The sequence below is a fragment of the Gadus chalcogrammus genome, chromosome 11, assembly GCF_026213295.1.
Source record: "Gadus chalcogrammus isolate NIFS_2021 chromosome 11, NIFS_Gcha_1.0, whole genome shotgun sequence".
NCBI lineage: Eukaryota > Metazoa > Chordata > Actinopteri > Gadiformes > Gadidae > Gadus > Gadus chalcogrammus.
This window is the reverse complement of record NC_079422.1, coordinates 19,268,435-19,295,908: the sequence shown is the minus strand read 5'-3', so window position 1 is coordinate 19,295,908 and position 27,474 is coordinate 19,268,435. Positions and strand designations below refer to the sequence as shown.

The 27,474-nt window shown below is 41.5% G+C and overlaps 1 protein-coding gene across 3 annotated transcripts; it reads right to left on the bottom strand.

The window, feature by feature from the left end:
* Positions 1-111: 111 nt before the first annotated feature.
* On the bottom strand, positions 112-25,872 carry ddc (dopa decarboxylase). 3 transcript variants are annotated; one of them, XM_056602681.1, is made up of 15 exons: positions 25,627-25,872; positions 23,689-23,752; positions 20,497-20,704; positions 19,367-19,480; positions 18,933-19,052; positions 16,834-16,968; positions 15,424-15,567; positions 13,921-13,987; positions 13,682-13,776; positions 11,959-12,026; positions 8,340-8,416; positions 6,412-6,431; positions 5,823-5,921; positions 2,726-2,827; positions 112-2,511 (listed from the first exon to the last, which is right to left on the bottom strand). In XM_056602681.1, the coding sequence occupies exons 3-15, from the start codon at positions 20,695-20,697 to the stop codon at positions 2,311-2,313; spliced, it is 1,443 nt and encodes a 480-aa protein (XP_056458656.1). In that variant the 5' UTR covers positions 20,698-20,704; positions 23,689-23,752; positions 25,627-25,872; the 3' UTR covers positions 112-2,310. The 3 variants fall into 3 exon arrangements, with proteins under 3 accessions (XP_056458656.1, XP_056458655.1, XP_056458657.1); XM_056602680.1 differs by lacking the exon at positions 23,689-23,752 and having other exon boundaries at positions 25,623-25,872; XM_056602682.1 differs by lacking the exon at positions 23,689-23,752.
* Between the last annotated feature and the right edge of the window lie 1,602 nt (positions 25,873-27,474).

Below are 27,474 nucleotides of genomic sequence, written 5' to 3'. Positions count from 1 at the left end.
TTTGATAATGGAGATTGGTAGTTTTCATATATTACATCAATTAAATGAACTCTGCATGATTCTGTTTTTTTTTTTTTCAATATTTAACAATTTCTCCTGTCAATCTTGAGGACTTCTGGCAAAATGTGTATTCAACAGGATTAATTCAACACCTAGAGGTGAACTCGTGAGATCAGCATGGTCCCACGAAGCTATGCATTAGCGATAACGTGGTTTTAATTTCAAACTATATTGCAGCAGTGGCGTACTCTTGTGGTTGACTCTGGAAAATGCAACTGTCAGGAAACGGGTTGCTGATTCGTGACAAAGTTTATATGAAGGATGTATCTGTTATTTCTTTTTTTATTTATATTATCTTCGTATGCGGCAATAGCAGAGGAAACTGATTTTATTTAGTATTTTTTCTAGGCTACATACTCAATATTATTTTGATAAGAAAACTCAAATCATGGCAGTGTCATTTTAATTCATAGTTCTGAACAGTGGAAACACACCAAGACACACACAAATGGATTAGCTAACCATACCATACCAGAGCTGTCGCTCTGTCCAGCACATAGCAATTTAGTTTATCGAGTTCAAGTTAATTATTTAACAGTACCAGGGTCCAACAAGCGCCCAATAACTATTATGGTCACTAAACATAATGATAGTACAGCTTAAACGAGCACTATACATAATTGTAGTAGGCTACAGCTTCAACAAGCTAGTGTCATCCTCAAGAACAGTGTTCATCTATAGGGTTACGGCTAATCAGGGCTACCGTTTCAGAAACTAAGGGATCACTAGATTAAGATACACTGGCACTACTAATATATCCTCAACCCAAGGTTTTATTCAAATTCCAAGATGGATAAGTACAAGCTTTCTTTGGTATATATTTAAGCTTATTTGTAAGGCTTTTGAAATTTGCTTATAAGGGTCACACATTATAGACTTGTGAAGGAGTGAAGGAGGTTTTACATTTACCCATGCTTAAGTTTTTTGTTTTTTTTCTTTGATTTCACAGTGTCGACCATCATCTATCAGACTCTTTAATTCAGTCATGGTAAAAGAATAAGCGATTAAAGGGTGTGGTATGGGCGATTGAACATTTAAATATCGCCCACCTCAGATTACCTTTGACTACTTTTTTTAATCTAGTTCATCCGACAAAACATCACATTCAGATGAGAATAAATTGCATTTCTCAGAAGTCCAGGCTAAGATGATCCATCTATTTGATGTTTCTGTTTGTTCTCTTGAAAGATAGGATGAAAGACAAACATTTAAATCAATGTTAATCAATTTAGGCCTAACAGCTAGGCCTAATATAAATAATAAGATAATATATCTTGTGTGACAGAAGACTTCTGCATCAGCAATGTGCCACTCATTGGTAAAGTCTGCCTATTACATCATGGATAATTGGGGTTTCCTTCAGATTCATTACTTGAGTCATTTCAATTCTTATTTAAATGTATGTCTCGCCTGCAAAAAGCTTGAAGGTACAATTAATGGATCTTCACTTGCCTGCATATGGACAAACTTTTAACACATTGTGTGAAATTCCCTTGAAGCAGCGTGTTGTAGCCTACATTCAATGAAAGACGCATGGTTAGGAAGCATTTGAATACACCCCATCAAACAACAGACAGAGAGACACGCACACACACAGACAGAAAGAGAGAAAGACACACACACACACACTCAAACCTTTTACAGCGATACAATTAACACACGGTAAGGAACTACACATAAGCCTGTTCTTGTCATGAACGCGCACCCGACGAAGCAAGGGGAGAACTGAAATCAGGAAGTCATGTTATGTATTCATGTACCCACGTCCAAGAATACACTGCATAACTTTACACAGCGAAAAATAGTAAACATCTGCAGAACACGTGATCCACCTATAGTAGGGCTATGATAACGCAGTGTGATTGACAGGCAAGGTGGACTCCTTGAACCAATCGGGGGGGGAAAGAGTTCCAGATGGGTCGGAAATGAGCCGTGAGCGGTCGATTACAGTCTCACGATACAGAAGCAGGCAGTCACAAGCACAGATATTCTCACAGAGCATTTCACACACTTCAAGCCGACGGACAGCAATGGCATATCAGACAAATCACACTGAAATGACAGCTCTTAAATCTTTCTTACTTTTAACAAAATTTGCAACAATAAAGTCTCAGAATTTGGTCCCCGTTTCAGGCCTCATTCCTTTTCCTTTGGGATTCAAGGTCCCCTGTTTGGTCCCACCCCCTCCCCGTCTCACCACTCAGAGGGTCATTATGATCATCACCATTAACACTACTCTTATGATTATGATTATGAATGGTGCTTCAGCAGGAGCTCGCTGGACAGCTCCGTGATGTGCGTCCACGCCTCCTGGACGTGGCGCAGCTCGGTGGTCCGCCCGCAGACGGCGAAGCGCAGGACGAAACGCCCGCGCAGCTTACAGGGAACCAGGTGGATCCGCCCCAGATGGGTCATCTCCTTCAGCAGGGCTTCGTTGAGCTCATCCGAACCCTGGGGACAACGCACGGTGGGAGAGGGGTGAATTATGAGGGAGGGAGTGAGGGAGGGAAGGACGGAAGGAAGGAAGGAAAGAAGGAAAGAAGGAAAGAAGGAAAGAAGGAAGGAAGGAAGGAAGGAAGGAAGGAAAGGAAGGAAAGAAAGAAAGAAAGAAAGAAAGAAAGAAAGAAAGAAAGAAAGAAAGAAAGAATCTACAGCGGATGTTTACCTTCAGCCTGAAACAGACGAGTCCCAAGACGACTTCCGCACAGATCTCAAACCTTTTATCCTTTTTTACCATAGTCTCGAACACTTTGGCCAGTTCCACATGCTGCAAACAAAAGATAGTGTGGATCACTTAAATGTCTAAAATGGTTGTACTGTTACAGAGTGTTACAAAAAGACGAAACAATAGCAGTCGGCCTTGTATAGTAGCTTATATGCAACAGGCTCTATACAGATTAAGCGATTGTCATTACGGAAGCAATTCTTGCTTACACCACTAGATGGTAGCCTTGCATTGTAGAAATATTTTGTTCTACTTCATCTAAAAATTCAGGAAAAACCTAATATTAAGAAGAATTAAAGGGGTTGTGAACACAAAAGAGTTTTTTAGTTTTCTTTAAACGTTTTAATATGTCTTACAATATAGTCCTCTTGGATATTTTGCATTTTTCTTAATTTGCTCAAATAAACCCTAATTTAAGAAAAAATCTAGAGTAAATGTTTTTTCGGTTGTTGCCATTCTCTGGCAACCATTTTGGGAACTTTGCTCTGCTCCGTTATTTTATACTAACGTCGAAGTGCCGTTAGTATATCGTATATTCATTAAATACAAAATACTATTTTGTAATTTGTATTTTATTGAGTTTATGAAAATGCCTTAGTATTTTGTATAATAATACTTCAGTGATGTGTATTTTTGTATTTTAAAAATACTGTAAAATACTTTCTGTCAAACACTGTGATGACATCTATCTATCTATCTATCTATCTATCTATCCATCCATCCATCCATCCATCCATCCATCCATCCATCCATCCATCCATCCATCCATCCATCCATCCATCCATCCATCCATCCATCCATCCATCCATCCATCCATCCATCCATCCATCCATCCATCCATCCATCCATCCATCTGTAAAGCACGAAATCTCTGTCCCTGTGTCTGTGCCTCGCATGGTCAAGCCCCTGTGATACCGCTTCCGACCACTGTGCCTGGCGCTGTTTCACACTTGCTATGGGCATGCACATTGCACACGCTATGGGCGGTCATAATTGACATAATTATTGGCTTCTATTTTGCTTAACTGATTGGATGGTATTAATGTGACAACCAAATTGTTTTCTTTTTGACATTTTCTTTGTATTTACATTGATAGAGGTTGTGCACACACCAGTTTCAGGTGTATACAAAATTGTTCAACTGTAATGCAACTCACCATAACTTTGGTAGTGATGGTGTTAAATAACTGAAAAGGTTAAAATGCTACCTAGTTTAAATTTCTAAATAAATCATCCATTTGGATTGTTTGTCTTTGAGTTATTGTCACTGATACATAGTGGGCAATCTATTACACCAAGAGAGTAAATAAGGTAGGGTTCCTTGAGATACTGAACATTTCTCAGGGCAGAGGTTTATATTGGGATGTCTCTAACATGAGGGGTCAGCATATCTAATCTGTTGACTGATTATGGAAGGAGTCTCTTGCTCTCAGATGTTTTTCCAGGTGTACAAGTGAAGGGACAGATGAAAAAGGCTATTAGAGAAAGTTTGTATAAAAAACTGCCTTGGGGAAAGAAGTATTTTGTTGTATTTTGAAAATACTAAAATACAGTATTTTATTTTGACGCATTTTTGGGCTGCTGTATTTTGTTGCTTATTTTGATAATTTTTTAAGGTTGGTATTTGGTATTTTATTTCGAAATACATTTTGATGTATTTTTGCCCATCCCTGATGACCAATATCCAGATTTAGTTCTCAGCTACAAGTATTAGAGGCAATACAATTTCACACTTCTCTTTCTCTTATTAAAGGAGGAAAAAGGGGTAAATGGATGTGGTGGATATGAATTATTCTTTTCAAATAACCTGATAATTGTGAGACTGTGACGCCAACCTGAAAGCTGTTCTGTCATTACAATTAGTTTGTTCAATTTTGTTCAAGGAGGGAGAGACGCCGAGATCGTTAATTGGCCTGTGGCATGTGCCACCGCGACCACTGACATACCATGGCATATGCCGTTCAGGAACGGTAACTGCCTTTCTGAAACGGTAACTGCCGTTCTGAAACGGCATGTGCCGACGGCCCTACTGCAAGGAGGGGTTCATTACAGGCACAAAAGCATAGGTAGGTGCATGCATATGCTTTTGTGTCTTTGTAAAGATGGATGGATGGATGGATTTTATTTGAGAGTCCCTCCACCTCAGTACAAACGTTCATTCATAATTATATACAGTATATATATCGATCAGAGATAAAAACATCATTACATATACAGACACCATGAGTATATGTGTTCTGTATAAATAAGTAAACATCTATTTACGTCATTTATTTTGCCCTGACAGGCGCCATGGGCTGTCAGCCTTGTCCTTGTAAGACAAGGGTAATTTTCCATGCATGTCTGTTTTTGTTTCCTCTTGCATCCAATTGAGAAGATTAATGTAGTATGACACGTACTGTGGCTAGAGGCACCGTGGATGGCTATGGAAGAAGCTAAGGGTACACGGTTCATCATGGAGAATCCAGGCTGATTTGAATGAAGAGGTAGGGGCTGGAGGGAAGGTGCAATAAAAAAGCAGAAGGGGCTTCTGAATACATGGACGGATCAAAGCCCACTTTTTACAGCTGCCTTTCAATCTTCACCGCAATCTTTAGTGAATGACGATCTCCCTTGAAAACATTCGGTCCAAATCAACTCAATCTTGGAAAGCGCTGATGAGTCTCAAGGCCGGCTGGCCATGCTTCCTGCTTTCCCTCTCTTTCTATTTTATTGCCGCTCGTGATTCATATCGTCCACTCTATTGCGAAATTGACAGTGTATTGGTTGTTTTCTTTACGAGGAAGAACATTAAGTGAGGATGGCAAGAGGGAAACAGGAGGTAATTTAGTGAGGATGATGAAGTGGGAGAAAGGGGGATTTTAAAGTCCAGAAAAGACACTAAATGTTTGTGTCCATTCTCATAGTTACACAGAACCACCCATCTTTAAGACATGAATATCAGTGAACGATGCTGTTGTATGCATATAAGGCACTGTCTTTTTTTGTTATTACTATTGATATATTTTCTAAGGTTCAGTGTTGGTCGGTAGCGTACCTTACGGATGTAGGCCTGCAGGCCGCTCTGCCCGTACATGCGGAACACAAACCATAACTTCAGTGAGCGGAACCTCCGGCCAAGTGGAATGCCCCAATGCTGAGAGTCAGAGGAGAGGAGGAGAGAGGAGGAGGGGAGTATAGAGGAGTGGGGAGGAGTAGAGTAGAGGAGGGATAGGAGGGGAGAGGAAGGGAGAGGAGGGGAGGGGAGAGGAGGGGAGTGGAGTGGAGAAAGGAGGAGAGGAGTAGAGGAGGGAGGGGAGGGGGGGAGAGAGAAGAGGAGGAAATGTGAACAGAGGAGAATGATGTGGATAGGAGGGGAGGTGAGGAGAGTAGAGGAAAGGAAAGATGTGGATAGGAGAGGAGGGGAAGAGAGGAGAGGGAAGATGTGGATAAGAGAGGTGTTGAGGAAATGAAAGATTGTGGTTAGGAGGTGAGCAGGGGAGAGGAGAGGAGAGCGGGAGATATGTCGAGAGGAAGGATGAAGTGGAGAGTAATGGAAAAACATAATATTAGCACGACACCAAAGCTACTCTCGGACAAATAATTATAATGAGCAAAGATTAAAAGGTAATATAACCGTATCTTACCCTATAATCTGTAACCAGACCTATAGTGGAAAAATAATTTGTTAAAAATGTATATAATAATGATACATTCATGGACACTCTCAGCAATATAACGGCCTTTGATTATTGTTTTACTATAAAATATAAGTATATATATATATATATAAATTCTTATAAAGTGGATTTTTGTTTTGGACAGTGCCAGGAGGGAGAGCCAGTCCAAAAAATTATAAATCACCTGATTTTATATTCTTGAACGTCAACAAACACACGCCTTTCTCACTAAGCAGGAAAATATACCATTGATCAAACCCCAGTACAGTAGCCCACCTGAGCTAAAAATAAACAACAAATCTGGATGATGGATGACACGCACGACATAAGTCAACAAACAAATGTTTCACATCCGGCTGCAACGCTATATCGCCTTAACAGGATCATTGCCATTTCCATATTGTTAATGCAATCTAAATCCTTCACGGTGCATTGAAACACCACCGTAACCAGGATAAACCCTCTCATACATGACACAAGACTGTTCCACAGGATCAGTCCTTTGCTATACCCAGGGGACGACTCGAATTTGAGGGCATGCTCGGCTTAGCCCGGAACGTTCCCTCGAATATCTAATAGCTCTATTCTTATGTCTATTCACATTCAAAGTTTATATCTCAATCATTGACAGATTTTAAATATAGTCCTCAGAAAACAGTTTCAAACCTCTCCCGATTCAGTATGAATTGTGCTGTTAAAAACATTAGTAGTTGTTAGTAAGTCGATTAGCATCGAGCAGACACACACATGTCGACCGCTGTCGTGGGCTAGCTCAGCTCAGCCCAGTTCCTAGGCAAACGGATCGACTGAGAGGCACCCCGGAGCTAGCAGCCCCACAACCGCTTATTAGGTGGGAGAGCTCAGATCCTGTGTGCCAGGAGTCGTGAGGGGCCGTACAATGGGAGGAGGTGGACCCTTTCTGTCTCATCGCTCCCGTCTGTCTGTCAAATAGATTACGGTGCATCTCTCAGCACATCTGTTGGGGGAGAGAGCGGGGAGACGGTGGAAGACACAAAGTCTCACGCGCACACATATACAAACACACGCACACGTGTGTGTAAGTGACGTCACTTGCACACATGCTTGTGCAAACACGCATGCACGCACACACGCATGCATGTACACAGACTATCATTGGGTATATTTATCTGGTTATGTGTGCCTCAGTATTGTGTATTGTAGTATAGTAGTAGCATATAGTGTTGAGTATACTTTTTGTACAATTGAAGAATGCTTAACTATGTTGCACAGGTTAAAACTTTTGTAACTTTTTAATTAGTAACCACCGTTCACAAACAGGGTTGGGTGGTGAATGAAATGTGGCCATCGGCTGTGTCTTGTGTGTTGACATAACTTTAAATCCGACTAAGTCGCCACTCAGATCGTAAACCCTTTAACACCCACCTCACACTCACACTCCACTGGATTAGGAATTAATCCCTAGCTACATCCAACTGTGGTCCTACTCAGCACTATCGCTGCCCTGCCATGGCTGGTTCCTCATGAAGAATGGGTTCGTTGATGAACTTGCATAAGCAGAAGAACTAACACCAAAATAATTCAGACAAAGTAAGAAAGGTAAAACCAGGTATTTGAATGTATTTTTTGCGCTGCACTAATCTCGGGTCCAGCCATCCTGGTGATAGTATAATTGATAGCTCCTTGGAAGGAAACAAATAACAGCGAGGGGAGGAGCTAAGCCTTGTTTCCTGTTCCGTTACAGAGATATTCTACCGAAATAAAACTAATTTGTGCGAATCTTTAAGTGGGTTTTATCAGCGTGTTTCCACAGTTGGAAGTCTGCATGACGTTCATTCAAAACCTTTACAGAAACGTACTAGTGCTGTGTAGATGCCTCTCCCAGGTCTGATTGGTGGGACGAGGGCGGCACATACCTGATTCCTGGTTGTCGTACTTGAGGTAGACTGGGTCCAGTTTGAACGCCCCTATCAGGTCGGTTCGCTTCTTGACCCTGTGTCACAGCAGAGAAGGACACGTCATGTCCTGTTGGGTTATAGCAGAGCGTCCGGGAGAAACGGCACAGAGCATGGACATATTATAGAATGGACACCGGATTCCAAAATGGCGCCCATTCGTTCCTATGTAAACTGCTCAATGGCGCAGGGCAACATCAAGGAGAGATATGCTTCCGCATCATGGGAGCCTAGCCACGCCCTAGTTCATGACGTACCGGATGCAGAAATATTCTACTTCTGGACCCCTTGAATCGAGGGACCCGTCCACAGCCCGCTTAAACAGCTGCAATACCAGGCCGCTGAGCACTGGTGGATTGCGGAAGTATGCACTGTTCCTGGGGGCTTGGCAGCAGGCCCCCCAGGACCAGTGCATACTACCGCAGGCCAAGCCTGGTATTGCACCCGTTTTAGCGGGCTTTGGACGGGTCTGTCAATTCATGGAGTCCCAGAAATAGATATCGCCGTTCACTCCAATACAAGTGGGGAACAGGAATGTGTCTCCACAAATTTTTTTGGGATATCAATCAAAGGCTCATAATTATATTTATACCATGTTCTAAAATAAATGATTTTTTCTCTTTTCAAAACGCCTCCTCAAGCGTTTTATTAGCCGTTTTATGTATTTATTTTTTGCTGGAGCAGGCGGGGTGGGCAGCTGAAAGGAGTCATAGTGAAACAAACGGCTCAGTGCCATGGACCTATTAAAGAAGTGCACGGCTCCATTAACTTCTCGTGTCCGAGGTTTTTCCATTTACTTACATGAATGGCGTTGAACACGGATATACAAAACACACATATCATTGAAATAGCTGTAACAGGCACTGACGTATTGATTACCTGAATGATTATGGGAGACCTACGTAATTTTCATAATATTAATAGTAGTCTAATATTAAAATGTCAGTTGCATTGTTATTTCATTTTCATTTGCTTGTTTAGCAATGTATGACAGTTAACAATGTTGGTGTGTTACAATTCATTATTACAATTCATTATTTGGGTAGGCTACTCCAACTTCGTTGCTGGTCGATATGTAACCATTTACTTTTATATAAATTATTGATTGCATTTTTCGTAAATAGTTAGTTGGAAGGAATCTGTTTCTTAAGCAATAACATTGAACTGTATTTTTCTAAGCCTACATATGTTTACTACGTTGTTGCTGTTATACTGTATGTTATATGCAGCAATCTTTATTTATGAAGTTCCCAGATCAATAAAGTTCTATCTCTTTTTATTTGAATTGCCTGTATGTGCTCTTGATTATAGTAGCCTATTACAGGGTTAGGGTTATCAGTTATCAGCTATACTACCTAGAAATCTTTAATCTTATTTACATACAGTAGACCTGATTTCCTCTGAATATTGAAATAAAAAGATTCTCAATTGTATTTCTGTCATTCAGATCTGATGGGTCTGTGTATATATATTTGGTCATTAGATTCTCGTTTCAGAAACAGAGAAACAGAAAAATATATAAAAAAACGAGTTGTAATTAAGATTTTTGTTTTAAAATACAAAAATGAAAATACAAGGTGTTCTTCTTTATAATGTCAAAAATTGACAAACTAATCTAAAATAATAATATAAATTATATATATTTTTTTTATTGTTAAATAATAATTGTTGCCCAGATGGCAGGAGGAGTGTAATTTAAAGATCACATATTGAGAATCATCGGGGGGGTTAGTAACTTTTACTTCCATGGTCGGTAATCAATGCGAGTGTGCTCGTTCTGGATGCTACAATGCTAACAATGCTAGAAAACGAGAATATTTCTGCATCCGGTACGTCACGGACTAGGGCGTGTCTAGGCGCCCATTATGCGGAAGCATATCCCTCCTTGATGTTCCCCTGCGCCATTGAGCCGTTTTCATAAGAATGAATGGGCAACCATTTTTCAGAACATGGTCCATTCTTTTATGTCCTGGATGCTTGGCACCAAGCCTGGGCTCGGGAAACAACAAAAAAACTCACTAGCGTGGTTGAATGAAGCTCTCAGAAGGGGGCTGCTTGGTATTTCTATGTATCTCTACTGTGTGTATTCCTACAGTGACCCGTCTACAGCGTTGTTTGTAACCTTTTTTCACAGTTAGCTACCGCTACGTTTCTGTTCGCCTATTACATAATTACAGATACCTGCCTCTCGCAACGATGGTCAAAACTAATAGGATGCAGAAAATGAAACAGCCCCTTTCAGACACATTTGACCTAGTCTGCCATCAGACTTTGGACCTTAATCTAAAGTCTGATTCGTGAGACTCGCTGAAGCCCGAGCCATGGATGAAAGCACAATGGTGGGATAGTTCGCTGGAACCAAAAGCCACCTCTAATGTGGAACTACTTAGTTCAGTAGTGGATTTCTTAGATGCCTCTTTTATGTGTTTGCATTGGATTGGGGTCTAAGCTTGATCTTAATGTTACACAAGAGTTAGTTAGTGTAGTTAATCACAAGGGTTAGTCAAATGTGAATGGCTCCTTACATCAAACCATTAAAAATATGTTCTGGGCCCCCGGAAATAACTGCACGTTTCATAACCATATAATACTATTATATATATATTAAGCTATATATAATAATATAAATAATATCATTTAGCATTGGATAACCGAATACTAGGAAGATATTTAGCAGGGATCAATCTTGTAATATCGTTATCTACAGAGATTGATACAGTTTAGCTGTCTCAAAGTGAACCAGCCAACAACACGGTAAAATGGACAGAGGATGCGTTGTACATCACAAAAAGACAAATAGGTTTTTCCAAAGCAGGCGACCATTCAATTCAACATATGTTCATCATAACTGTTCTCATCTTAAGTCTGTCAGACATCAATATCCCTCGTGGGCAATGGAAGAAGCCATCTCTCATTAGAATCACTGTCAGTAAAATACATACTCCTTTTTCCATATATTTAGTAACAGCATGTATGATTCATGTCCAATGTGAACAGTTCATGTATAACAATATACATTAAATCATACATTACGTTTATATATATAATTGTGCTAGATACTCAGACAAACGTAAGGGAAACAAGAAGTAAATACAGTAAGTCATTTTCCTCTGATGCTTCCATTAATATATCACTTTATACTTAATAAATCACTAAACACAGATTGTAAACTCAGCTCAGCATGTGGGGGAAGCAATGTTATCTTTAATATATTGGCCCATTTGAGAAAATATGGACCGCTGCCATATTCCCCTTTCAACCTTTTGGAATTTGAAATGTTACCTGAAATTATATCGCAAAGGTGAAGGTCATGAATACTATTGTACTGTTCCGATGGCCAGTATTAACCTTGTGGCTCCCATTCACTATCTGCCAAATCGGGTGGTTTTGTTTTAGCCGCCTAGCTTATGAAGCAAGAGGTGTTTGATTTTTTCATTGTGAACTGTTGACAGAGGAGCAGATGCTACTGCTCTTTTTGTACCTGTGTCGATTACTCAGTAGCTATATTAAGTTCAGGAAAAGATACTAACAACAAAAATAATATATACAGTACTGGTATATATTATTTAGCATAACTTACCACATCGCAGAACAGTCAAAGTTGACTAAAAGCCATTTATGGGGGTTGAAGTTGAATGAATCTGCAAACTTTAAAATTAATAAAATGAAAGGAAGGACGGTAAACGTTAGTTTATAACAAAGTTCTACAAGAAGTTATGCAATTTAACAAATAACTTCCAGAAGTCAAGGCATTCATTCACTTTAATCAACATTTCAGTTGTTTTATTTTTCCCGATATTGTATTAAGATTAAGCCGGTGTATATTCCGATATATTTATTCCGATATAATATTTGTAAAGATATATTGGTTGTAGCCTCTACCCAGCCAGGTCATGTCTGTCTCTCAATCCTTGAAATATTCAAAGAGTGAGTTTTGTCTAAAGTGTTTCCTTTCAAAATATGTATTATTTAAATGTCCATTTTTAAATGTCATCATTTGCTATTAAAAAAACCAACCAATTGGCAGAGAGGCAGACCTTCTCCGGCCAGCCATTATCTACTCTAAAACAGCCGCTTTTTTGTTTAGATGGGTAAAAAAGAGCCACATCTACACACCAAAGCCTCAAAAACAGCCCATGAATCGCCTCATTCGCCGGAGCAGGATTTTCCCTTCAAAGAAAGAGGAATCGCCCGTGTTTGCAACCTGCAGTAATTTGATCACTATCTCCTTTCTAATATCCTCCTCTCCATCTGCCTTCGCAAAAACCCAATCTAAATAACCGGTGGCCGAGAGACAATACGGCACTCCTGGCTGGCAGTTACCATGCTGACAGATTCAAAGGGGGGGTCTGTTGCCTGCCCATCACTCATATCCTAGCAACCAGCACTCCAGAGGAGGAGAGGAGGGCAGCAGCCCGTCAATCCTGAAGTGACCCTTTATGTTCTACAGGGCATTGGTCTGTTGTAGTCCTAATGTTTGACCGACCAATTCCAGTCATTTGGTCCTCCATGCTACACCAAATAACATTAAGGACTGAATTGTTTGTACTGGATTATCTAAGTCTCTCTCTCTCTCTCTCTCTCTCTCTCTCTCTCTCTCTCTCTCTCTCTCTCTCTCTCTCTCTCTCTCTCTCTCTCTCTCTCTTTCTCTACCCTCTCTGTGTCTATTTCTATGGTTCTCTCTCTCTCTCTCTCTCTCTCTCTCTCTCTCTCTCTCTCTCTCTCTCTCTCTCTCTTTCTCTACCCTCTCTGTGTCTATTTCTATGGTTCTCTCTCTCTCTCTCTCTCTCTCTCTCTCTCTCTCTCTCTCTCTCTCTCTCTCTCTCTCTCTCTCTCTCTCTCTCTCTCTCTCGCTCTCTCTCTTTCTCTACCCTCTCTGTGTCTATTTCTATGGTTCTCTCTCTCTCTCTCTCTCTCCCTCTCCCTCTCTCTCTCTCTCTGAACAAACAGCTATGTTCTTCTGAAGAGGAAGGGGAAAGACCTTATCTAAAGGTCTAACTCTGCCTCAGGAAATTACTCCTGCTCTCATCTATTGCTTCGTGTGCCTCTGTCTGTGTTGGAGGTGAGGAGCCGCAGCTGCACTGGCCGCCTCTAAAAGGCACATCGACGCTCTCTCTCTTGCTGTGGTTATCGGTTACTCCCACCCATTTGTTGGTTGTCATTAACGTCATACCATGCAAATGTAAGCCTCCAGACGTTAATATGCATGCGTTTGTATCTTCTTGCTCTGCAGACACACGTTCATGAATGCAAATTATGAAAACGCTTTGAAGAAGATAAATAATGTGTTGATATGGACTTACTTCGACACCATCCAACAAAGGCCTGAATTCTGGACATATAAATGAACTTCCAGCATACGCCGCATCAATGTGCATCCAGATGTTCTCTGCGTTACCTGTAGCATACAAGCAGGAACAATGAGAGAAACATCATTTAATAGAAGCAACTCCATGCCGTGACAAATTCTCTTCCAATGAGCTGAAATAAACAAGCAGCATTTATTCCAACAAATGTAAGATTTACTAGGGGTCTTACTCACATAGAGGCCCGAGCTCAGTGATTTTATCAAACGCACAAGAGGGAGTGGTGCCAAGAGTTGCGCAGAACTGAAAGACACAGAGAAAGCAGAATTCACACAAATGATCAGATTGGACAACCTTCATGGAAGAACTTCCATGTTTGCCTCATTATAAAGTATAGTACTGTATATGGAACTGAAGGCAACCATTTATGTCGTATTTAGTTGTAGTACTTAGATAAATAGGGTCTTATTCAAGCTATCTTTGTTCTATATGGGGAATGGTTTAACCTAGCGATTGTTAGTGCTTTGCACTTGGTTTTACGAACATGCATACTGTACCGACAGCAATATATTTTTTCACTTTGTTATGACAAATATACCTTTGGTAAGTCGCTTTGGAGAAAACCGTCTGCTAAATGCCCTAAATGTAAGTGTACATTTTGAAACGGTGCTAAACTGACTTTCTTCGAGAACCCTGAGGGGATTCCGAAACCGTCAGGGAGGCCTAAATGAAAGGCTCCTGAACATACACATGACCTTCTTTTTTTTAAAGGTCCTACGCAATATCCTTGTTCCGATGCTCTTCTAACGCATTAGATGCATAATCAAAGGCGTCATCGTGGACGTATCTCTTTGGGGAAGGCGAAGCCTGGCATTAATATATCATACAAATAATATCTACCACACAAGACCATAAATACCCATTCTCATTTGGATTCAGACTTGGATGGTGTGGCCCCATAATGACACATGATTAAGAGCAGCAGTGCTTGTGCCAAAGGGATCCCAGGGCTTCGACCAATTACTTCAAAGTCTGCACATCTGATAGGGATCTGTGGGGTGGGTGGGGGCAGGGGGGGGGTCTACAAGATCTGCTCTCATTAACCGCGACCGAAACAATAACGTGTGCTACCCAACAAAAAACCCTCCGTCCTGTGAGCACACTCCGTCACCAACCGCTGAGTCACCCCCAGGAAGTGTGTCATCATCATCATCATCAACACAGCCGTTGCCATGGTAGGTGAGGCATCCTGGGGTGAAGTGCTTTTAATTCGCTCTGCTCTGAGCTTGTTTTTTATTTTTATTGGTCGGGCTGGTTTCCTTTTACGAGCAACACCATTTCAGGGAGTATCGCTTCACTCCAGCTCTGGGTCCGTGCGCAGGTTTTGACCCAGCTGTAAGCGAGAGAACGCCATGGATGTGGTGGAAGGATCTCGTCATCGTTAATCTACAATTAAAATAATCACGTTTAGCGAGAAATTGCCCGTAGGCCCATTTGTTAGAGAGTCTGAAAACCTTCATTAGCAAGATTAAGCCTCAAGAAAACCTATCAAATTGTTGTATTTGATCAGTGATGAACACGGCACGAAGACAAACTACGATATATAGTGCATATATTCTAGTGCATTATAAATACAATTTATTATTATTATTATTATTATTATTATTATTATTATTATTATTATATGCATGTGTAGTGTGTGTGCATGGATGTGTCAGACTGGGTGCACGTTTTCCTACAAAGAAGGGTATGAATCCAGCGGCCTTGTCCTCAGCCACCATCTTCTCCAGGGTCTCTGCTCTGACAGAGAAGTGCTCATCGGTGGCCACCATCCTTATCCCCACTCCGCCAATCAGGCCGGCTCGCTCCACTGAAGAGTGGGCCTGAGGGAGAAGGTGAGGACCAGAGATTCAGGGTTATGGTCTTCTACCAAACAGCCCCCACCCCCAGCCTCTCAAGGTATCCGATATTCTACTTTATACCACGGTCTGCGGGAATACTCGATTCTGATTGGATGCAGGGTGTGCATTAACTCCTGATATACGGACACCTGGACAAGTAGTTCCGTCAAATTGTCTGTTTACCGTTCTCAATTAATGCGCTAGCTGGCGTATCGTCTCTAAAATAGTAGTAACCATAGCAACGGGAAACAAAACAAAGCTCAGCGGACTATCCTCCCGCTACCTCCCGTTCTAAAGTCGTAGCTATGGTCCGTCCTAATTACTGGAGGAGTGAACAACGTTTCCGTTGCATGAGAACCCAACGGGCGTGTAATGGTGGTTCCGGGTATTAGTCGGACCCTCAGGCGTAACCAGGGAAACAAATGTATGTTTTGTGGAAAACTTTATATTCAGATTGTAAAACTCATGAAAATATAAATGAATGGTCTTAATTTGGTCACCGTTGGTAAGTGACCGTGGTATAAGCGGGATAATGCCCTTCGAGGTGTCCATTATCAGGAATTAATGGACTTCGCGGAGGCAACCGCTTCGCGTCGGACGGTTCACGCCTCCACGTCGTCCATTAATTCCTGATAATGGACACCTCGTCGGGCATTATCCCTTACATGTTTCCGAGGGTGAGGTAGATCATTTAGTCTGTCACTCATATTTAGGAATGGTGGTCAGAAACCACTCTAAGATGTTGACGATTAAATGAGTATGGGGAATTACAATTCTGGTGGTGGTTTACAATGGTAAATAATGATATCGTTTTCACCTTGGAAATTGTAAGCTAGCGAGCATTGTACTTGAATGGTTAGAAAAACAGCACCTCTGTCTGTAAAGGTCTGTATGGCCCCCAGGCAATGCTCTAATCCAATCACGGAGCTGGTCTTGTATTAAACCTGATTAGATCCAGCCAGTGACCCATTCTCTCTGTTTAGCCCTGACCTGCTCCCGGACTATTACTATAGAAGGGTGCAGACTCACTGCAGTTCCCCCCGGACCACACTGTGTGTCCAGCTACAAAGACACTGCTTGCTCCACGGCGCAGATATACATTTTTAAATGTCAGGATCGACATACTACCAGCTATCTTCTGAATGTCTTTAGTAATACTGGCAGAATAATAACAGATTAAGGATGAATGGGTTAATATACTAGACATTAACGAAGTTTCGGTCTATCTTATTGAAAAAAAAATCATACTTCTTCTGAGGTGTACGCGATCAGTTTGGAGATGATGTCAGCCTCCGATCGTTGAGGATCGGACTCGTGGACACATTTCACCGCTTTGCAGCGAGCAGCCAGCAACGCCATCAGAGTCGCTTCACTAGCCGTACCCTATAAGAAAAGGAATTATACATTAACAAGACACTGTTTTTATATAATAATATAAATGTTATCCTAATGTGTGAAGCCATAAAGAATATAAGGGCTTTTACAGGATTTACATTATGGGGAAATGTTTGACTGTCTATATCTAAAGCACCATTAGTAGAATAATGGGAATGGCTAGAAATCCATAAACCAATAAAGCATTCAAATCAGACAAGAGAAGTAGAAGAGACTTTAATTTGTGGCTTTGAGCAAAACTCAGACGGGAAACATGAATCATGACTTCTTAGCTGTCGGGATGAATTACCATGATGGATTGATGATAAAATCCAATATTTTCCTTGGCGTCCACCCACTTGCTCAGAAACATTTTGTTAAGATTCTGAGAATTAGGGGACCCAAAACGCACGACAAAGACCGACATTCAAGGAGTCAACAACAGGAGGCTGGACAGACAGACAGGTAGACAGACAGGCGAGGGGACGCAACAGACAGGTATTCAGACAGGCAAGGAGTCGGCAACAGACAGGGAGACAGACAGGCAAGGGAACGCAACAGACAGGTAGACAGACAGGGGAGGGGACGCAACAGACAGATAGTGAGACAGGCGAGGGGACGCAACAGACCGGAAGTCAGACAGACGAGGAGTGACTGGGAAACCGGGGTTTATATTCTGCAGACTGACAAGAAAGATCGCCCACAGGTGTGTAGGTAAAGGAAGAGACAGCGACTGGCTGAAGAGAACGGCCTGACACAATTTGACCAAATGAGCTCATTACCATTGAAGCACACAAAGACACTCAACCAGTACATCAAAACACATACGATTCCATGTAAATGATGAAGCACAGATGACTGAAAGAGCAGTCTTATGTGCTTTCAACCAGTACAATCGCGATAGCTACAGCTAATAACTACTCTGGTCGGGTCATCATAGATGAACCACTTCTGTTGTGAGGATGTTACAACACACCGCTGCCACGACGCTCATTAGCACTGCTGAAGTGAGGGGAGGCCCATTTGTTACCATAGCGATCTGCACTTAAAAAAGAGAGAGGCAGCATCAGAAAGGTGGTGTGGAGGGGTAGGCGAGGGGTGGGGTAAGGTTGACAGACGTAAAAGCCCATTCACACGTAAGCAATCACAAACACAGACACACACTTCCCAGCTGTGTGATGGTGAAGTGTGCGTGTGTGCACACACAGCTACAATAACTTGACATGAAATGATCTGTCATCAGGATGCACACTCATGCGCCACCACTTAGCACAAAACAAGCACCTGCACGCACGCATGCAGAGGGAGGCGGTGAGACCCAGCTGCCTGGGTTTGCCGTGTTTGCGTCAGGCAACCTCCATCCTCATTCCCTTCACACACACAAAACAATCCCAGCAGCGTTAAAAGGCAGCCCGCGTCTGTGGCTGACATATTGAGAGGCAATTTCCTGCCAATTTCCGCAACCCGAGAGAAAGGACAAATCAATGCCGACTGTTGTCGTATAAGCGCTCACGTTGTTAGCAACGGTGGAACAACCTTCACAATGCCTTGATGTCCAATCGAGCTTGTAATAATACATAATGTGTGTTAGGTCGGTGATTTCACTTTCTGCCTGGGTAATGCTGGGCTTGGCTGAGATTTGCAACTTGGAGGATTGCAGCAGTTATAATAGTAAACAGTTAAGCATTCAACTTAAATTGGTTTGGTCTTTACGAGTGATATTATATGGTTTTGCTCTGAATGAACAGCTTTTGCGGTTGAGCCATCATTCTCAATCTGAACCATTACTGTAAACAAAAAGTATGGCAGAACAGCATAAGAGTATGGTTATGGGTATCAGACTAACGTAAGAGTAGCCGAAGCTGGATGTGGGCAAATATAAACTGCTTTGACCTGTAATGACCGGTGAATCCCACTCCACTTTTGACATTAAACAAATGTCGAAAAAAATTGTTAATCCTGTGATGACTGACCTGAATGACTCCTCCCCCCTGACCCTTTGTTCCCGCCAGGAAGTCTTCTGGAAGCTGGAGCATCTTTCCCAGCCAGTCCAACATCACTGTTTCCAGCTCAGTACAAGCAGGACTAGCAGCCTAAACAACAAAAGACGATAGTGTAAAAAAGGACAGATCTTGACTTCGACTTAGATTGATTAAAGGTGTTGTAGGGAGGATTTCAGAACAAACATTTGAATGTAACAAACAGTTGAGTTTATTTGTCATCTGTAAGAAATGGGAGGCAGCCGTAAGTGAGTGAAGTTCTCTAGGTCATTTATATTTTAGGTCGCTCCCGGTGAATTCACTTTTTTAGTTATTCATCACTGAACTCTGCCCCCTCACTACAACCCTCAAATTGTAACAACAGAAACTCTCAGCATTTACAGAGAGCATGAGTGTTTCCGCCTTACCCATGTGAATCCAATACACCCTAGGCCACCACAGAGCATGTCCGCCAACAAAGCCGGGTAGGAAGAGGCACTGGGGAAATAGGCATGGAAGTGTGGGCTTTGCCAGTGGGTTATCTGGAAAAACGAGAGACAAGACAAACTATGAGCGACAACAAAAGGTTGGCTGGTTTTTGGTTCTGGTTGAAGCTATGCTCTTAAATGTAGACTGCGGCAGAGCACATATCATGCTCATTCGATTTGTCAATTGTATTCCCAGCGGATAACATTACTATATTTAGAGAAAATTGGGCTACTGTACTGTTTGACTGACTGCTGTTCCATCGTATTACATCTGCTTTCCTGTGTGTGTGTGTGTGTGTGTGTGTGTGTGTGTGTGTGTGTGTGTGTGTGTGTGTGTGTGTGTGTGTGTGTGTGTGTGTGTGTGTGTGTGTGTGTGTGTGTGTGTGTGTGTGTAAGAGCTTCCATCCCTGCTTCTCGTAGTAGTAATCCACTATACCCAGCCGAACAAGCCCGTTTGCCAGATGTCCATTCACAAAACATTTAGTGAGCTCATACAATCATTCGATGGCGAGAGATACTCTGTCAATCTCGGAGGAAAACATTCAACTTTAAAACTAGCCACGTCTGTTATTTTTCGGTATTTCTTTTATTTTTTCATAATTAATCACAAATATATAATTAATCACACAATGTGCTAGAGGTTAAGTACATTAGGGTGCAGCTATTTGTAAATATGTGGCCAGACCTATTATAAATGCTAGATTCCCTTTGACGCTAATTTTGACAAAAGTGAGAAGAAATCATTTTAAAGAAGAAGAATGCTAGACCTCTGCCAACAATTTGAGATATATTTGAAAAACTGTCTTCAAGATACATTTTTTAATCAACTGGACAATATCTCTCTACGAAATTCAATATGAAACATTTTAAAAAATACCTTGTTATAACAAAGATAAAGACGTCATTACAATCCCCCCATCTCAGGGGTACGTATGAATAAACATATGTAAACATAATCTCTCCGTTAGATAAGATGGTAGCAATCAAATACAGTGTTATAATAACATGAATAACCAAGCCCAATTTTTTTTCAATAAAATGCAATACAATAAATACATGTGAGGACTCACCCCGGGCATAATGACCCTGTCGACGTCCTTGAGCACGTCCTCGTAGCTCTCAGGCTCCAGCGGGGCCTCGGAGGGGATCATGGAGCGCAGGTACCCGGGCTCCACGTCTGGGTACACTCGCCTGTGCTCAATGTTCTCCAGGTAGTCCGCCACAAAGTCAACCATCTCCTTTCCCCGGCGACGGAACTCTGCTGCGTCCATGGTTACTCTGGAGTTGAGGAACACACACACACACACACACACACACACACACACACACACACACAGACACACACACACACACACACACACACACACACACACACACACACCGTCATGCAAATTGTAAAAGTTGTTAAATTAATAAATGCCAAGCCACTGCAAAATAGTTGATGCAGCCACTTGAAATGACACTCAATTTGGCACGCAAACTATCTGAATGTCATCTTTAGATTTTTGAGCATAAATCAGAAACAATGTCCTCATCACTAGCGGTTATATTACTCGCAGCGGCTGCCATCGTGAAGTAAACAAAAACATGCCCCATTAGCTAGCTAGATAGTTTATTGGATTTGTGTCCCTCACAGGTTTTTAGAATTAACGGAAATCCTTCATTATATTGCTTTCACTGTCTTTCTACTCTGTGTTGCCAGCTGTATTGATGTCCTTGAAATGATTGAAGTTGGCAATACATCATGATAGGCTACCGTACCATCACATTAGACTACATGAATGAACGTAGAACAGGCCAGGGCATTTTGGTCCGCTAAACTGGTAATTTAGGATAAACTGTCCATGTATTTCCCACTTATGTTACATGAAGTGCACTATATTAACGTGGCAGCCACTCACCTACAAATGTTAGATTCAGAATCTCATGTTTATGTTATATTCACATAAAATAATTTCACACATTCTCATATATGGTTACACACAGGGATAAGCAGTATTTCTTATAAATGTATTTAAAATACCAAATAAAAAATAAATTTTTGTAATTTGTATTTTATTGAGATGATGAAAATGCCATCGTATTTTGTATCAAAATACTTCAGTGTTGTATATTTTTGTATTTAAAAAATACTGTCAAATACTTTCTGTCAAACACCGTGATGACATCTATCTATCTATCTATCTATCTATCTATCTATCTATCTATCTATGTATCTATCTATCTATCTATCTATCTATCTATCTATCTATGTATCTATCTATCTATCTATCTATCTATCTATCTATAGAGTGGCAAAGTCACGCCCCTTCCGGTAGAGCCTATGAGATCGAAAAATGAATGGGTTTCAATGGAGAGAAAGTAATTACTTTCTCTCCATTGAAACCCATTAATTTTTCGATCTCATAGGTCCCATGGGCTCTACCGGAAGGGGCGAGAGTTTGCCACTCTGAATGAAATTGTCATCACAACACAAAACGCGCGGTGCTGCAGATTGGGCTGAGGTTTATATTGGGATGTCTCTAACATGAGGGGTCAGTATATCTAATCTGTTGACTGATTATGGAAGGAGTCTCTTGCTCTCAGATGTTTTTCCAGGTGTACAAGTGAAGGGATAGATGATAAAGGCTATTAGAGAAAGGTTGTTTAAAAAACTGCCTTGGGGAAAGAAGTATTTTGTAATATTTTGAAAATTAAAAAATACAGTATTTTAATTTGATACATTTTTTGGCTGGGCACACGTTATTGTTTCGGTCACGGTTAATGAGAGCAGATCTTGTAGAGCCCCCCTGCCCCCACCCACCCCACAAATCCCTATCAGATGTGCAGACTTTGAGGTAATTAGTCGAAGCCCTGGGATCCCTTTGGCACAAGCACTGCTGCTCTGAATCATGTGTCATTATGGGGCCACACCATCCACGTCTGAATCCAAATGAGAATGGGGATTTATGGTCTTATGTGGTAGAGATTATTTGTATGATTTATTAATGCCAGGCTTCGCCTTCCCCAAATAGATACATCCACGATGACGACTTTGATTATGGATCTAATGCGTTAGAAGAGCATCGGAACAAAGATATTGCGTAGGACCTTTAAAAAAAAGAAGGTCATGTGTATGTTCAGGAGCCTTTCATTTAGGCCTCCCTGACGGTTTCTGAATCCCCTTAGGGTTCTCGAAGAAAGTCAGTTTTGCACCGTTTCAAAATGTAAATTAACATTTAGGGCATTTAGCAAACGCTTTTATCCAAAGCGACTTACAACAAGTACATTTGTCATAAGAAGTGAAACAATATATTGCTGTCAGTACAGTAAAGATGTTCATAGAACCAAGTGCAAGTACTAACAATCGCTAGGCTAACCCATACCCTGTGTACAGCAGTTATAGCAGTTACAGAAGCAACACAATTAAGTACTATAAATACGTGCCTACAATAAGTGTGTACATTAAGTGCCAGGACATACAACATACAATGGTGGCCGGAAGGGGCTGGGTTGCCATGCAGAGTCGAGGTGAACTCTGAACAGGTGAGTTTTGAGTCTTTTGCGGAAGCTGGTGAGCGACTCTGCGATCTACTATTTGGCAGATAATAGCCTACCATGAGGGCTTCTTAACTTCATCTTAGAGCAGAGACAAAGGCTGCATTTGGTTCATGGCAGAAAACTGTACAGTACACCCTTGTGTAAATTAGAGCAAATCCACAAGTATGAACATGGAGAGATAATAACCAAACCTTTGCCTCCTGCAACTCTGACAAAACAGCCAGAGCTGTATAAATATATTGATCATTAACAATGAGGTCCCAGTTAAAGCCACGAGTTCATGCCTTGAAGAAAATACTGTAAAACACTGTATATCCCAAACATCAAATATTCTACCATGGCAGCACAATTGGCTAATTGTGAACGTACAACTAGGTGCCAGGGCAGAAATCTGCAAGACACACTCTCACTCTGAGATTATTGCACTAAAGCTTGTAATCCTATGGCCGTGATTTTGTTTGCTACAGAGCGTGACCCCAATAAGCATGCCGACCATAAACCTTTGAGGAGGGAAGGTGCATGATCCGAACATACTGCAGGTGGCATGAACATTAATCAAGAACATTGACACAGCAGCCCTGGCCATTCAACAAGTGTCATTCATCGGGCTACTTCTCCTACTCATATCTGTAAATCGATTTTGTGTGTGTGTGTGTGTGTGTGTGTGTGTGTGTGTGTGTGTGTGTGTGTGTGTGTGTGTGTGTGTGTGTGTGTGTACTTACATATTGCAGGTGAGGCTGGTGAAGCAGCAGTTGGCTTAACGATCTGAGCGCCTGGAAGCTGTCCCTTCGTGGATAGACGGATAGTAAGCACGAGAAACACACACGCTGGTTTATATAAGGAGCCCCCCCCCCCCAACACACTCCCCCAGTTCCAGGGGGCGGGATCAAACACACGAATCTCAGACTAATGCTCATTACATCACTTGCAATTCGGTATCGGTGTGATTGCTTTCATTAAAAGCATACAGATAGTAAAATAAAAGCTATATGTTTTGTGACTGCTTTCACACATTTCGAGCATGTTCAATACAGATGGAAAATATAACATAGCTGTTCTAAAAACCAACATAGCATTAGATAAATTAACCTCCTCAAACCAATGTAGGAAACGCGTATACGCGGTGCATGAGTATTCCGCCTATACGTGCACGCCCACGGTGCTTGTTATATTATAATATTAAAGCATAATCCAAGTTTTATCTAGATTAACATGGGGGAAGGAGATCATGGAATATAAAATATTGTGGTTTATCAAGGCAGACAATTATCAATGTTAGATGTCATAATCAGGTTATTGATAAGCTATAATATAAACAACTTTCCATGAAGAGATATCCGTTACATATTTTGGATATCGCTTTATCACAATGTTCTTTAAAACTCCATTTATAGTCTCCCTGTCCTTGTTGTTTTCTTTTTCGTGTTCTTAATTTGTAATGCTCTCTGTATCGCTATAACATGCGTCGGGATCAACTCTCAGCCTATTGGACTATAAATATAATGTATTTCAAGGTCCAGACCCCTTCGTAGCTTTGATGAAATATGAAGGGCTAGTTGCCCTTGAATGGCCTTTTGATAAAAAATCTCATAGTTCGCTCACAATGAATCTACATACATTCAGTCATCATCGTTTCAACCTTTGGCGCGTATATTGTACCAAATGGACCCAGGGGCCTCTGTGCACGAAAGAGCCCTCCGCAATAAGAAAAGATATAAAAATTGTAAATCAGCTCGAACCCTCGGAGAAAACGTTCTTCTTCAACGAATCCTGTCTCCTTTCTCAGTTCAAGGTTCATCTCCGAGACACAAACCCTTTCTGTTTCCAAGGGTTAACTTCCGATCTTGAACGGTTATTTGAAAGGGGTCATCCCTATGTTCCCCGTCCTATGTTCCCCGCTCGGGGAACCCTTTTTTTTTTTTTTTTTAAACGGTTCTATGTTCCCCGTTTTTCTTTTTGGGAAAAGCGGGGAACATATGACCCTTTCCTGGGAAAAGGGTCCTATGTTCCCCGCAATCTATCAATCTTTAAAAATATTTAAACTTTGACGCGACATTCGCGTGATGACAGCCAATCAGCGTTCAACAGCGTGGCCACAGATTGACATGTGTAACGTAACAGCCAATCAGCGTTCAACCGACCAACTCATTGCAGTGCTGTCCGGGGTGAACTGTAACCAGGCTAGGTGAACTGCAGCATGGAGGAGAAAGTGATTGTTGCCGTTTGCGACTCCTGGAGCTCTTTATATAATAGTATATAATATCATATAATAAAATTGTATAATAATATCACGGCCAAAAGCTCTGTGCGCCTCCGGATGGCCGTAGCGCGGGGAGCTCTCGTAGGGATTGGGCTTCTCCGGGTTTGTTTACCGGCGTATGAATAGACTGCGTCAGGTTCTCCCACGTCTCTCCCTCTTCCTCAAAAGGTAAAAACATGCAATGGTAGTTATCTCGGCCGGAATTTGGCAGTAATGGTGGTAAAAGTAACAGACCGGGGAACATAGAACCCTTTTTTTGAAAAAGGGTCCTATGTTCCCCGGTCACATAGGCTACATATCGGGGAACAAGGTCACAGATCAGTTCGTTGTTGATGCAGCCGATGGCCGATGAGATTTTGAGATGAGAAGTGCAGTACGACCGTTTGATTGACGTACTTACTGTCCAATGCCACTCGGTGGGTCTGGAAATCATTGGCTGGAGTTTTTCCAGCCCTGCCCGTTCCACAGGTGATTGACTTGTTCATGTCAGTACTTCTAACTCAGTGGCTGTAAGTGGGTTATAGGATTTCAAGTAATTTTGCAAAAATTGCCAAAAAAGAGAATTCCATACCCAACCTTGTGTTCGACGCTGAGGTAAGCCGGGAAAGCATGGTTGCTAGTTCGGATGGAAGGGGCGAACATTGGACGTATGAGTTGAACGGAGTTCGTTGTACCCTGAGCCTGAGGTCTTCACGGGCTTTTAGGTTATTCCGTGAACAGTTTGTTTGTTTGTTCCTGCCATTACACCAAGAGACCGAGTTATTTTGATTTGATTTGTCTTGTTCAACTTAAAGTTAATGTGTTTACTGTTAAAGGAACAATATGTAGGGTAGATTGCCCAATATGGGAAATTTTTGGCTTTTCAGACTTATGTAGAATATTTCGATGTGAAGGCAACACATTAAACCCATATTCAATACCTTTGTGAAACCCTCAGGGGTGTCCTTATCAAATCAAAAGAGAAAATGCAGATGACACATTCATAAAATAAATGATATAGATATCAGTGCCAAACTGTCTGAGAAAATGTGCAGCTTCCTAATGTGGGACAGTCATTTGCCTAATGTGGGACACTGTAAAGTCTATGTTAAAAGGTCTAAATAAACCATGGTGTACCTTCATTCATGAACGATAGCAAAACTTCCTCAATAAGTAATTCTGTAGGTTATTTTTACGTTCAGTAATTTCATCATTTGCAATGTTGTTCTTGATAAAAAAAACAAGGTTTGGAAAATTATGATGAACGTTGGAAAATTGAGCATCATCAAGCAAATAAAACAATATGATGGTTTTGATGCATTTATTATGAACTCATGAAGTATATTTAAGGTAAATATATAAAAATGTTGCATAGGCCTATTACAATATAACTAACAACAGCAGATAGGCCTATTACAATATAACAAACAACAGCAAATAAAAACAGCAGATAACAAATGGCCTGCAGAAGTTAATAAGTTGCTACATTTCTGGGAACAGGCAACCTTTACATGTAAAGGCATTGTCGTCGTCAATCTCACCATTGTCCTCTGCACAGCTTTCATGGAACCAATGGGAACAGACTGCACAAGAAACCCACTCCTCTGTCGACTTGGGGTCATCTGAGTCGCCATCAGAATGCTGGAAGACATTACACGGAACCTGGTTGACTTGACCGACTTTCTTGAGTGTTTTCTTTGCTGTGGATTGCTTCATCGATTTATTTGCTTGCTTTTGCTTTTGCTTGATTTTCAGGGCTTTTTCTTTAATCAAATAAAAGTGGTCTTTACTGGTGAGATCATATGGCGGTGGCTTTGCCCTCTGGCAGCTGGTTGTGGGCCGTTCTCTGACCGGAAGGGTGATCAGCGATTTAAAGGAGACCTCTGGCTGTGTCACCACTTCAACTTCGTGTGCCAGAGGTGGTGGGGTCACAATGGCGGACAGAAGGAGGTGCTGTGGAGATTGGCGAGGAGGAGAGCTTGCTGGCTGAACAGCATCATGCAGAGGGTGGCTGGGTGGGTGGGTGTGCTCGGAACATTTCTTGATCATAGAAATCCTCATCATCATCATCCCTGTTATCATCACACAGAGGATGGCTCGGAGTTGCGATTGCAGGCTCTAAGGGTCTCTCCGTGGTTTCCGATGGCATGAAAATAATTTTCTTCATCTTGTCTGGGTTGAATGGGAATATCCCTGACGAAATCCAGCCTGGGCATTTGAGGGCGTTGCAGCTTGCTTCCAGGCCTTGGAAAACAATGACATGAACATG

What these genes read in the sequence shown, in the direction of transcription:
- ddc (XM_056602680.1), bottom strand. Translation starts at nt 25,711, where the DNA reads ATGAACAAGTCAATCACCTGTGGAACGGGCAGGGCTGGAAAAACTCCA. An exon ending in CTTTGTTGGATGGTGTCGAA is followed by an intron (nt 12,027 to 13,681) that starts GTAAGTCCATAT and finishes TTAATTTTAAAG; the next exon opens with TTTGCAGATTCATTCAACTT. An exon ending in TGCAGGCCTACATCCGTAAG is followed by an intron (nt 2,828 to 5,822) that starts GTACGCTACCGA and finishes TTTTGTTTGCAG; the next exon opens with CATGTGGAACTGGCCAAAGT.